The sequence below is a fragment of the Macrosteles quadrilineatus genome, unplaced genomic scaffold (genome assembly GCF_028750875.1).
Source record: "Macrosteles quadrilineatus isolate MER2022 unplaced genomic scaffold, UCM_ALF_1.0 Scaffold_2__2_contigs__length_208266976, whole genome shotgun sequence".
In the NCBI taxonomy this organism is placed as follows: domain Eukaryota; kingdom Metazoa; phylum Arthropoda; class Insecta; order Hemiptera; family Cicadellidae; genus Macrosteles; species Macrosteles quadrilineatus.
Genome location: NW_026542595.1, coordinates 81046304 through 81060506, shown reverse-complemented (window position 1 = coordinate 81060506; position 14203 = coordinate 81046304). Strand labels below are relative to the sequence as shown.

Below are 14203 nucleotides of genomic sequence, written 5' to 3'. Positions count from 1 at the left end.
ACTGTATGTAAGTAGTTATTACCTTTTGTTTGTTGCCTCTGTTCTTTAGTAGTAGATGTAGACTTAAATATTAATAAATCGTATACTAAAGAACAGAGACCTAAAAGCTAATAGCCTGAGTATGAGATAGCTCCGAAAATGAGCATGTAATTTCGTTCTCCCTTCTTTGCGTGTACGTTATTGTTTGTAAATCCGATGCTTACTTAAAAATAGGTTAACCATTGGTGGATGTATTCAATTAGTACCTCCTGAATCTGAAAGTGTATATGTTTGTGATTAATAGAGGTAGATATTTTCTGATTTCTTTGGGATTTAGCGTGTATGAACAACACCGTCGAACGCCTCTAAGCATCTTGGTTGGTTTTGGTTTGCAATTTCTGTAACCCCATTAAAGTAACTAAAAAATTGAAGTTCTTTTGAATTTCGGAATAAAGGCCGGCACGTATTGTGCTTATAGTTTGTAGAATAAATTTTCTCAACAGAATTGAATAGCACCAACGTGTAAATAAAAATTCCGTTGAAAAAGTTGGATATACAATATATATGTAAGGCAACTCAATCGACTCCTGATGAAGCGATAGACTGATATTACGACGAAACTATACCTGATAATCGATATTTGTTCGACATCTTGCAAAAGTATCGAGAAGTTTGGGGTTTCCCAATCATATTCGGGGCTTATGCTGATAATAAATAGTATAGCCTATTTTAGATTATGTTATAGTTATTACGATGCATTATTTATAAAAAAACTATAAAATAAACATGATATCCCACATCATGAAATACCAAGAAACTACTAGATTAATTAAATACTCAACACCTGACTCGAGTAAGTTAGAAACGAAACTAATTTCTTAATTTAACAGTTATAAACTGAAAGTCTGGTTTTGACAAGCGCATTTCACACAGCGGGGCTCAATCCACCTGTCACAAACTGTGGAATGATGTGGACGTTTCAGGCACAAAGTTAGCCCTTGATTAAACGATAAATCACAGTCTATGTGTATTAACGTCAAAGTCTATCACTAGTTTGCACATGATGTGTAGCATTCAGTGTGTAGTATTTATTTATGAAAGGTGATTTGTGCAAACATGCACTCATTTAAATTAAATTACTTTTGCAAATATATACATTGTTAAACTTAAATCATTTTAACGAAAGGAATTTTATGTAGATTCACCATTTTACCAATTTATGTTATACAATTCCTCGATTCTATACCAAGGTCTGTATTCCTTATGGTAAAATTATTTTATTTAATCAATCAGACCAATGACTTGTATTGGTTGCACACTAAAACACTAGTTAAGTGCGTTGCGCTACACAAACCTCTAGTTATATTGATTTGTATTATATGAAAATTGCTCGTATTAAAATATAACGATTGCTGGACGAATTTATTTTTTATTTAATCGAGATATTTTACTCAAACTTAATTTTTTCCGTATGACTAAAGACGATTTATATCGCTATAAAGTTCAGACACAATAAAAAGTGGTGTATGAAAACATAAAACAAACAATTCCGTAGTGATCTGCGCATTATAAATTATGCATTCAACACAATTACATTTACTCAAATTAGTATTGCAAATCAACACAAATAATAAAGACAAAAAGTGAACATTATTTGGCTAGTTAAGTTTAGGTGCATGTTCTAAATAAAATGCAATGGTAACCGGTTTTAAAGCTACTTGCTAAACTCTTCATTGTTTAAAAGGTTAATACAATTATTTTACTTCAATAAACTAAGTGCAAATATTTCGCACGAATTTATCTCACTAGAAACAATATCGATTAAAGTCACAATAATGTAAAATGTTGTGGACAATTGCTAGTAACAAGTAATAGGAACTTTCACATTGTGTGTGTTTTCAATTGTTAAAAATTTATACTTTTGCTCTATTACCCACCGTGTTGGTAAACTTATACAAAGCGATTGACCACAATTCAAACAAAAACACCGAAACAAAGAGTTGAAATCGATTACTTCTCTTGACACAATTGCAATTCATATGCAATGCTGCGATTCTACCTAATTCATACGAAGGGAAAATAAACAGACGATGTTTTGACAACCCGGTAGGACTATTTTAGGTCTGAATTTGTTTTAAAATGAGTCATTTAATCTTACTATGATGAAAAGTATTATTTAGAAAAAAATGTGTTAATTAATCCTACTCTCACTCACAATGTTTCCTTTTAGGAATTAAAATATCTTTTAAACTGCATTGTTTATTATAACTTTTTTTTATATAATATCCCACCATATCTTAACTTAAAATGGTTTAAAATACCTGCATATAGTAATCCTTTGTTGCTGATTTAGGCAACTAGTTTCGGTTCTTGTTTAGAACCATCTTCAGGCCTCAAGGTGTCAAGTGATCACTTCATTCGAAGGTCGTTAACAGAGTTCAATAAATAAAACATATACAAAACACGATACACGGAACGGACACACATTACAAAAAACACGAAAAACACGAAGGGACATTGACAATCGATCGTGACCGGGCTGAGGTAAAGTCTAGACTGGCGGTCAAAGTGGTCTGTGACGTTGTCTCTGTCTTCTTATCACCGGTGCGTGTTCATTCATTCATTGTTCCCTCCAGTATCCTTATAGCTGTGTTGTAAATATAGTTGGATTGGAAGGAGAGTTTATCGTTCAAAACATTTTGATGGTCAGCTTTAACTGCTCTGTATATTTCAAACTCTTCCAATGTGTTTCTGGTTAGACGGTCCTGCGAGAAATGTAAAACTTCCATATTACTATTGATATCTGAATAATTGTGGTTGTGTGATACTAGATGTTCTGCAAAATTTGATGTTTGGGGAGCTGTTGTTTTTCTGGGCATATGTTCCTTAAATCTCTTCTTAAACGAGCGTGAAGTCTGGCCAATGTAGTAGTTCGTGCAGTCATTACAATTTATTTTGTAGACTCCAGACTTATCGTAGATGGATGAATTAATTTCTGTTTTATCTTTCAATAGAGATCCAAGTTTATTGTTAGTCTTGAACGATACGGTGAATTTATTTTTGTCCATGATATTTTTAAATGTGTTACTGATGTGTGAACCAAAAATTGCTGAAATATACGTTTTCTTTTCTGTGGATTTAATTTGAGGTTTATTTAAATGTTTAAAAATCAGTTTGTCCACTAGACTGGAGTGAAAGCCATTTGCGACTGCTATGTATTTTATCGTGTTTATTTCTTCATTATAATCAGTCTGATTCATTGGTATTGATAGCAATCTATGGATAAAACTGTTGTAGGCGGCGATTTTTTGAGAGTGTGGGTGGTGTGAATCGGCATTTATGGTCTGGTCGGTGCAAGTAGGCTTCCTGTAAATTTTAAATTCGAAATGATCATTTTGTTTTTTAATTGTAAGGTCCAGAAAATTTAACGTTTTGTTTTTTTCCTCCTCTAATGTGAAATCAATATTCTTGTGCATTTTGCACAAATAACTGTTTAATAGAGAAAGTTGTCTGCTATTCCCGTTGAAGAGCATAATGGTGTCATCAACATATCTATAATAGAATAAAATTTTATCTCTGTAACGGTTAGCATCTGTAAATAGATTGTTGTTCTCTATATGGTTCAAGAATATTTCAGCTAGGATACTGGAGAGTGGGGATCCCATTGCCAAGCCTTCTTTTTGTATGTAAAAATTATTTTCAAATCTAAAATAATTTTGTTTTAATACAATTTTTGTCAATTTGATAACTTCTTCTATTGCTTCTGGGGAAAGTTTGGAGTTTTTTTGTAAATTCTTATGTAGGATGGATATAGTTTCCTGCACAGGTACATTAGTATACAAATTTACAATATCGAATGATACTAATTTAGGGTTGCCTTTTATAACTTTGGTTTTCAATTTTTCGACAAGCTCTAAGCTATTTTTAGTACTATGATTGTTTTCCAGTACGGTTTCATTTCTGATTATTCTGTCTAACTTTTTTGCGATTTTGTATGCTGGAGATGGCATAAAATTGACTATGGGCCTGATTGGCACATCAGGTTTATGTATTTTTGGTAGACCTCTCAGAATAGGTGCTTGTGGGTTTGTCACTTTTAAATACGTGATTTCATTTTTAGTTAGTAAATGATTGCTCGTTGTGATCGCTTTATTTATTTCTTTTGAATTATCTAGAGTTGGATCTTTATTTAAGAGTACGATGTTATTTTTAGTAAAAAATTGTGACACTTTGTTGACATAATCATCTTTGTACAATATAACTATTGAGCTGCCCTTATCTGCTTTCGTTATCAGCGCGTTGTGTTCTGCAAGTTTACTCCTGACACTTTTCAATGCATGTCTCAAAGAGCTAAATTTCCCGTTGTTTCTGTTAATTCCTGAAAAGTTTTTCCACACTTTCTTTGCTTTATTCCCTATCAAAACTCTGACATTTTCACGTATTTCATCCGTTTTTATACTTATTTCTGACGCCTCTGTGTTTAAAAGCTCTGTAAGAATACTTGATTTTTTGTTGCTGGGGAAATTAAAATTTAAACCTCTGTTCAGAAGATTAATTTCTTCATCAGTAAATTCAATCTTTGTGTTGTTAACAACTCGTTTGTAGAAAACATGGTTGCACTTTATAATATCTTGTTTATGTTGTTTCTCCATTAGGTTATTTATTTTCTGACTTTGAATGATTTTTTTCTTTAAGATTTTTCTACTCACCTGTTGCTCAATTTCTAGCATAACGTTATCTAATTGTGTAGCATGTAAGTTATTTAAAAGTTCCAAATGTTTTTTGAACATTAATTTATTCAATCTACTTTTTTTAGAATATAATCCCTTTATTTCGTTTTTAATCCATTGACATTCTGCTGTTTTTTTAGCTTTCAAGGCTGATCTTGTTTTTGTATTTACTTTGACTCTAACGTAGTTAGGGATGAGGTTGTTGTTCAAACATGTTTTGTTAAATTTAATGTTCTCTGTGGTTTTATAAAGTTTTATTTTGACATCCTTGTATTGATAGGCTAATTTTGTTTGCTCAACTTCCAACTTCATTTTAAAACACTGCATATCTTAACACTGACATGTCAAAATAAAAAAAATTATATAAACATGTAAGGGTTATGTAAGATATGTAAATTTTAGTGACAAATAGCTAAATAAAGTCGAGATGTTTTAATCCAAAACTGAATCTTTGTTCATTAAAATATAAAATAAATGTTTCAATGATTCGTTCGGCCATTTAGCATACAGCAACAAGATGTAATGTAAATGATATAATGTTTTTAAAATTTAAAAACATATATTAATGGTAGATGTTTTATACAAATTATTCATAGACCATTAATAAAACAGTGAATGTAGACTTTGTCTTGTTTCTTTGTACAGACAACCAGCCTCACTGCCTACAGCCCATGCTGAAGACAACAGTGTCTGAGGATGCTGCTCCAGGGTCCACAGTGCTGACAGTGCTTGCAGAGGACGCCGACCTGAATCCTCAGTTGAGATATCATCTGACAGGCACCAACGCTGCTCACTTCTACTTCAACCAGATCACCGGTAACTATAAATTACAGTGATTTTATGATTTGAAAGAAAGGGATGATGCATTTGGAGTTGATAAAAAACATAGTTGAAGGTGGCATTCACAGAGTGTGTAGCAGTGTAACATTGTCTCCCCTACTTTTTGATTCTAAGATATTTTATGTACATGAAATATCCTATACTTAACAATAAGTTGTCAATTCAAATTCGATTAATTGAAATGTTGGTTTATTAGACAACAATATTTAAATTACAACAGCCCACACTTTTGGCCGATTAACTTCCAACTACGTTAATTTTTATTCCATTAACCTCAGAAATTGAATGTAACAATTTCTATAATTATAATTTGTCTATCCGTGTCAATGTAATAGTCTATACAAGCAACGGTTATCAATACCTAAATTAAATTGAGTGCTGTTGGGTAAATAACTCTCAAACACTGAGTGACTGTACAAGAAGCAACTTCACACAACATCATAGAGATGATCAAAGGTCTGAGTTTCCTGAAGAAGTACACCACTTGATGATCCATAATAAGGTCATAGCATGTAGGATGTGTGGGTAGTTCAAGGGGATGCAGACCACGTACCTTATGGCTGGATACATCTAAGGAAATGCGACCTTTGAACTCTAATTAGGGGTAGAAATATACCTCATGGATAGGTCATAGACGAGGAATTTTATCAGGTATTTCAATTTTTGTGGATTCTGAAGCGCGAAATTGGTTAATAATATGTCCTTAATGAAGCTGACGTATCGTGGGATAAGATTCGCACCTTATAAATTAATTAATGAATTAATTGACGGAGCCTCTTTTTAATTAATACTGAGACTAAATCCCTCCACTCCCAGAAACAAGGGTGATTTATGAAATAATTAGAACCTAAGCAGTTTTTGCAATACGATTTTTTGATTCTTAATAAAAATTTTGTTTTATTATTTAACATGATAGTTCCATTTTTCATCATGAGTTTGAAATAAAATGTTTAAAAAAATACCTAACTTATAAGTGCAAAGCGAACTTGGAGGAAATGATCCTCTGGTTTTATTAGATACGGCTAGTGATCTAGTACATACCATTTGGTAAAAACTATATGTAAATAACAGTAGTTAAATCGATGGTAGTAAAAGCTGTTTTATGTTTTAGTTTATGCCGACTCTTATTTGAATGAACCATCGTAGTGTGGCTATAAATTAGTAAACAACGACATGCTGCATTATATGAATGTAACACGACTTTACAGTATAATAGTTTTCTTTATGTAAGAATATACAGTATTTACAATCATCAACTCTTTAAGAACTAAATATATTCAAGGGAAATTCACTGAATAAATGTGACTGAAACTAAACTTGATAATAATATTAGTTTGTTGTTTTATAATTTGTCCAAATAAATAAAAGTTTAAACACTATTATTCATGGATAAGGACATTTAATTTAAATATTAAAACAAATATTGATATGAACGCACGTTTTAGTGGCGTGACTAATTCAAACCAAAGATATGGCACACAGCATCAAGCATTGAATATCAATAGATACCAAGCAAGCTAGACGGATCACTAGTTGCTCATTACCTATCTATCGTTTGAACACGTTTGACAAATCTATGTTCATATCTGCTATGTTTATGTACCAAACAGCCATTACTCCTCATATCAATTCAGGACTTGGGTTTGAATTTGACCCCATATCTGACAAATGACATGAAATATGAACACAGCCTATGAGTTTGTATCTTTTGACTTTTTTATATATTGGATGAGGTTTTGTCGTAGGACTATTAAGCTTGCGCTGCAAAGGGTTTAATTTTTTTAGCTCATTGTATTATAACGAAAATAAAATGAAATAGTACATACAATTTGTTGAGATTCTTTAACAACTTTCTAACTGTTGTTACATTTTATTCAGCCTAAAATAAAAATTGATAGCTTCAATTTTTAGCATACCTTTTTATATTTGAATTACTAAATATTTTTAATGTCCGTCAAATTCTTCTAGCTGAAACACTCTAGTAGGGATTTCAACTCCTCAGGTAATGCTATTTGTCACTGAATTTGGCGTTACAACAGTCCTTAATGCCCTAAGCAAGCAATATCACCATCCAATCTATAGTATACTATAGTACTATAGTATAGTAGTAATCTATAGTACTTGAGATCGTTGGACTAATACTTGAAAATTTTGATGCGTTTGAAGGTAAATAAAACATAAACTTGGATTTAAAATAGTTTTACATTTTAATGAGAGCTATGGGTCATATATATTCATCAATCCGGGTTTTCATCCATAGGTGAACTAAAGACAGGAGTAAGCCTAGATCGCGAGACAGTCTCGGAGTACAGTCTGGTCGCTCATGTGCTAGACCGTGACACTTCTGGCTGGGAGTGTACAAGTCACGTGACCATCCACGTTGCTGACGTCAACGACAACGCGCCCGTGTTCTCCTCTAGCAATTACACTGCTGCAGTGCCAGTAGACTACCCTCCAGGGAGCTTCGTCACCATCCTACGTGCCGTCGACACTGACTTCGGTATGTTCTTTTACTAGGGCATTGGAACAAAGTGATTGAAGGCTGTATCATTACTGCGACCCCTACACTCCCAGTTGCGAAGCATATTGCCTGTTGATTATGCACGGGTTTGTAAATTATAAGAGAAATCATCCAAATCCTTTACTGACGCTGATTCCTAATCATCATCAATTGACAAGGTGTTAAGAATAACCACTGAAGTAAAAAATGAAAAATTTAAACATTTGGAATAAAATTATTAAGATAATAAACTCGAACGATGTACAAGGTTTGAAAAAAAATTGAATTGTAGTTTTATTTAATAATGAAGAGTTGGCAGTTGAATTACTTCTAAGTTACTAAAGAAATAAAAAATAAATCTTAAAATCAAGCCGTAATAATTAGTTCAGTACCTACTTAAAATATATATAAGGTTTATCATTATAAGCAACTAAAGTCAGATAGCATCACAATTCTTTCATTAAAAAATTGCTATATTATCTCACATGAAGTATGATGTAGTTCATTTCAGTGTAGTGGTTCTCACATTTCCTCTAATAAATAAATGTCTTTGGCTTCGTTACTTAAAAACGCGACGATATTTACTGCCTATAATATCTCACATAAAGTACTAAGTAGTTCATTTCTGTGTAGTGGTTCTCATCTTCTTATATTAAAGAAATGTTTTTGGGTTATTGCCATTTAAATAATATGACTATAATATCTCACATGAATGTTGATCATTTCTGCGTAGTACTTCTCATATTTCTTTAAAGAAATGTCTTTGTGTTGTCCTAACTTAAAAATCGTGCTTATATTTACAAAAATGTTATGATCAACCCGTTTGCATCTTTCAACAGCGCTGAAATTATTTCTTTGTTTACAAATTGCTTATTCTTCAGGAATGAACAGGAGGGTTCGGTACTCTATGGACTCAGAATACTTCACTATCGACGCCGCCAGCGGGTTGGTGCAGGTAGCTAAGCCTCTGGACAAGACCAGATACTCGTTGGTGGTGGTCGCCACGGACCTGGGAGATCCTCCACTCTCCACTGCTGCCAACCTCCACGTGCTCGTGGTAGATGTCAACGACAACCCTCCAGAGTTCTCCTCCAGGTCTCACCAAGCGCTGGTGTCTGAGGACGCCGAGGTCGGCACCGAGGTCACCAGACTGTCCGCCATCTCCGTGGACGACGGCGTCAGATCTCCAGTCGTGTACTCCATCATAGCCGGCAACGAGTTTGGCAAATTCACCATCGAGCCAAGCTCGGGTGAGTCTTACCTATGTAATTTTTGAATTTGACATATTTCAAAGGGATTGTTGGAATCACACTAGACAGCTGGGTGTTAGGTTTTCTGCGATTGTTCAATAGGTGATAACGCAGGGAAGTTCCTTCTATTCTGTTCATACGAATAGTGTCCGTCATATATGTGTGTTTTCAGATAAGATATAACATTAAATAGAAGCTGATCTCCAGTATCATTAGTACGTCTTTATATTTTTTTTTCAATACGCAAGGCAGGATCATAACATAAGTCATAATGAGAACCATTAAAGTACAGCAAGTTCATATTTATGTTATTCTTAAGTGTCGTTATAAACTCTGTAGTGGGAAAATCAAATGTCAGACATTCATAACTTTAAACATTTTAAACTCTCTTACGTATGAAATAAAAGCTTGAATAAGTAGCCATACAAAAACCAAATTATTTCATACAGAAAATACACAATGAATTTTACAAACAAATAAAGAAAATATTTATACGACGAGTTAACATGAAATATCAGTCGAATGTTTGTTGACGACGATCAAAGAATGTTATTGGTATGCAAACAGTGACAGAAACGACCTTTGCAGCGCAACGCCAGAGGCTGCTTCAGTGTCAAAGACCAAGTTGTTACGTAGTGTTAACCAAGACCAAATAGCTTTACATGTAATTTCATGTTGCTAATTAATTTGTGAATTTAGTGGATGATATGTTTTACAGGATCTAAAGTTTTTTCGACAAAATATTAGGTTTTATCATTATATTTAGATTTTCATATGTTCGCAGTTCCCAACGACTGGTATAAAATGTGTTAATGATTCCGCGTGAAGGATGACTTTTAAAATATTTTGCATCATAGTTGAATACGTATACTGTTTCATGTTTACGCCATTTGAAAATGTTTAGGAATACTGCATGAAGATTTATTCTACATTATGATATTTGTTGTAGATAAGATTATAGTAGCAGAGCTACTAGACTATGAGGAAACCCGCCAGTACCTCCTGACCGTGCTGGCCACTGATGCAGGAGAACATCCACTCAGCACACACACCGCAGTCAACATTACAGTGTCAGACAGCAATGACAACGCGCCAATCTTCTCCCAGCCTTCGTACAGCGCGGAGATCAGCGAGCTGGCAACGCCCGGGGACAACGTCATTCAGGTATACTGTACTAAACTTAACAAGTTGTTAAAAGATTAGTCAAACTATTACGTGTTTTCTTAATATACGATTGAACCACCCAACGTGTTTGTAGGTGACAGCAGTGGACGCTGACAGTGGCGCTAGCGGCCTCGTCAGATATACACTGGTAGGCGAGAGATCTAAGGAGTTTAAGGTGGACTCCGTCTCTGGAACGATAAAGCTGGCCATGCCCCTGGACCGGGAGAAAGTAAGTCATACATTTGATTGATAACATTGGTCAATTTATAAGTCGATAGCAATCCCATCAGAACTAAACATAATAGTTGATTTTAAGGTTATATTTTAAGTAATCCCAATGCTCACCCCGCAGATTTTTCAGCCTCTGCAGTATTAAGTAAACAAGTGTCTACAATCTCCTGTCAAACATGACCGTTAATTGAATTTGCCAACCGTTGTAGACATTGAGCGATCAGATGTAGATACTTGCGAAATCACAAAGATTACTACAATTGTTGGGAGTCCGCATTTCTTAGGGTTGGCTACTCTCTATTCTTGTGTCAGTGATTTCTAAGCGTTTAACGTGAAGTGTCGTCCATGTGTGCAGGTGGACAGTTATGTTCTGCGTGTACAAGCGCGAGACTCAGGCTCTCCGACTCTCTCCAGCATCGCCGTCGTTCACGTGTCCGTCACTGACGCAAATGACAATCCTCCGCTCTTCCTGCAACCAAACCTCACAGCCATACTGCAGGTAACCTAGCCATGCCCTAGTTGTTTATTGTGAAGCAAAAATAGTCGTGATTACATGTTGATCCTTTGTTTTCTTTGGTTGAATTATGGTTACTAATTCAGTAGTAGTGTGTTGAATATTTGTACATAAATAAAAAAACTAAGGGACATTTCTATATACAAAATAGACAGTGATGGAAAAATAAGTTAATGAGAAATGGATATTAATATACAGTGTATATTTCGTGACCGTTGCAGTTCTACAGTATTTATTCAAGAGATCTGGCATGAAACATAAAAAATCCAAACATACAGGTATATTTTAAATTTGTTTAAAAATTTCTAGATTTTTCTAATCTACCGGATTGTTCCAATTACAAACAAGTTTTGTTCATGTTAATACAAAATAAGAAATAAATGGTTTAGTCATTTATACGAAACCCTTAAAAGTATATGTATTGTCAAACGACAACACACTCAATAAAGAATAATCACCTATATTAACCTGTACCAGATAAGTAAAAGAAATAATTCCTGTACAATAATTAAGCTAAGTGGCCTTTTAATGAAAACATTCAATTCATAAGAAAGCGACGAAGAGAACAAACGGTAGTTGAAGTCAAGGGTACGGAACTTGGATGTCTCTTATAAAGGACAGAGGTTCATATATTTCCCAGTACGTGTTGAGCCAAAGCGGCAGTCCATTGCCAAGAGAACGGAAATCCTATTTAAGCCGGCGAATGTTTGTTGTTGCGGAAAACAAGACAAAGGCGGGCAGAACGCCGCTGTTTCTCATACAGAATATTCTGTGATCCGCCCAAGGGGATTAAGGCGGTTTATGTCATCAGACGCCAATTAATTATTGCACCCATCTCACGTTCGTCTTCCGAGACTGTATGAGATCTCCTTGACATTGGTAACATATATCATGCATTGCTACGGAGGCGAATGACAGATAGTAGTCAATTAGTTATTTATAAAAAGTTCTTACTCCCCAAAATTATTGTCAAATAATATTATTTGCTGTTAAGTGTACTTTGCAGCTTAAAACTAATGCTATATGTTCGCTTAAATTGATTTGCTAACTGTAATATTTTTACCTTAATTTGAAGTTTATGCTATCATTAAAGCACAACAATAATATGTGTTTGGACGGCCAACAACGATTTATAACCTTCAGTATTCTATAACCTGTTTCACAGCAAGTTTCAAGTGAATATAAATACTCTTATATGTAAAGAAAACTCAACGTTTTAAGTGGCTCATAGATAAAAACAAATATTGTACGAACACTGTTTTATCCAATAGTGTTTGCACCTTTTGTCAAAAGGTACAAATCAATAAGATAAGCGAATACCACCCAAACTTTGTGTGTATGGAATATTTGTTTCAACAGCCATTAAATAAAAAAAATAAAATAAATAAATAACATCCAACTACGACAATATGAAAATATATGTTGTCTGCAATATGAGTTGAGTTATAGCTAAACAACATACATAGGTTTATTCCTGAAGCCCATTGTTAAAATCAGGAAAAATTTCATTAGGTTATTCTGGAGTACGGTACATTTTATTCAAGACTTGTCAAAAGGCCATTGAGTACAGTGAATACGGTTGCATGTGTACTTAATGATAGTCAACAATTTAATATTACCAATTCATGATTGTAAGATTAATATCATAGAAATTTTAACGTGTTGATATCTCGATATAATTTTTTTTTTTTTGAATAATGATAATATATAATAATTTACACATAAAGTTAGTTGAATAATTATTTGCAGGAAGACAAGCCGGCGGGTTGGGCTGTGTGTCAGTTAGTCGTTACTGATGCTGACGTGTTTCACAACGCTGCTCCTTTCATATTCGAGATCCTCTATGATGACTCTGGAGGGAAGTTCAGGATCGACTCGAAAGGAGTTCTCCAAACCTTAACTCAGTTCAGCCGACAATCCAAGGACACTTACCACCTACAAGTCCGGGTCTACGACGGTGGCTCACCCCCTCTTTATTCGGACTCGTGGATTACGATAAAGGTTTGTTTTAATATTTTGTGTTGGCGTTTCATTAAATGTGATAGAGTACCCAACTCTAAGTTTAGAAGATTAAAACTTAGTTATGGTAACATTAGAGTAATATAAATGTTTACAAGGCTATATATTATTTAATGAATTTTTGTGGTAAGTTTCCATGAAGATGAGCAGACGCAGGATCTGTAGTATAACCATTTTCACGGTTGGGAAATTGCCTAAGACAAAAAAGAAATAGTTAAAAAACCTGGCCAAACCTGTAAAATTACAATGTAAAACATTCACTGTATATAACTTGAAAACTAGACTAAAGAATAAACTACCTATATACAAAAAGGTTTTTTAAACAATAGGGGGTCGACTAACACAATAGACACGTCTGCACAATATGATGCCTCAATTTATTGTTAGTACGGAATTAGATTATCGATCCTGCAATGTCTTGATAACTTGTCAATTACTAATCGTAAAGTAAAACGTCCGCAATCATTGCTCTAACAGTTTCAAAAAGGCCACAAATGAACTGTAAATAAAGAAATCCTCCGAAGAAGTTTTAATGAGGAAAATGCAGACTGACCATTTCTCTACAGGTGATAGAGGAGTCCCAGTTTCCTCCGGATGTGTCGCCGTTGCGAGTCACAGTAGTGTCCTACGAGGACCGTTGGCTCGGCGGAGACCTGGGGCAAGTGCTGGCCTCGGACCGCGACCATTACGACAGTCTAGGCTACGAGTTGCTCCCCACCTCCTCGCTCTTCACCATAGACCCTCAGCATGGAGTCATCGAGGCTTCCTCAGGACTAGACGTCGGTCGTTACCTCCTCAACGTCTCAGTTACTGACGGCAAGTTTAGCCGTCAAGTCACGGTGGAGGTGGTCGTACTGCCACTCTGGGAGGAGAACCTTCAGCATGCAGTCAGTCTGAGGTATGTCATTTTAATCACTTATTTGGACACAGACAGTATGTTATTCCAGCATAACATTTTCCTCGGTTATAATTTAAC

At 34.6% G+C, this 14203-nt stretch overlaps 1 protein-coding gene across 1 annotated transcript in view; it reads left to right on the top strand.

Annotated features, from left to right (window-relative positions):
* LOC128984483 (fat-like cadherin-related tumor suppressor homolog) overlaps positions 1 to 14203 on the top strand; it is a 44008-nt gene that overhangs the window by 4006 nt on the left and 25799 nt on the right. Inside the window, exons 6-13 of the mRNA XM_054403811.1 lie at positions 5355 to 5525; positions 7810 to 8049; positions 8931 to 9299; positions 10249 to 10463; positions 10558 to 10692; positions 11050 to 11193; positions 12958 to 13209; positions 13794 to 14125. Of these exons, the coding sequence (XP_054259786.1) occupies positions 5355 to 5525; positions 7810 to 8049; positions 8931 to 9299; positions 10249 to 10463; positions 10558 to 10692; positions 11050 to 11193; positions 12958 to 13209; positions 13794 to 14125 (1858 nt within the window). The remainder of the gene's footprint in view (positions 1 to 5354; positions 5526 to 7809; positions 8050 to 8930; positions 9300 to 10248; positions 10464 to 10557; positions 10693 to 11049; positions 11194 to 12957; positions 13210 to 13793; positions 14126 to 14203) is intronic.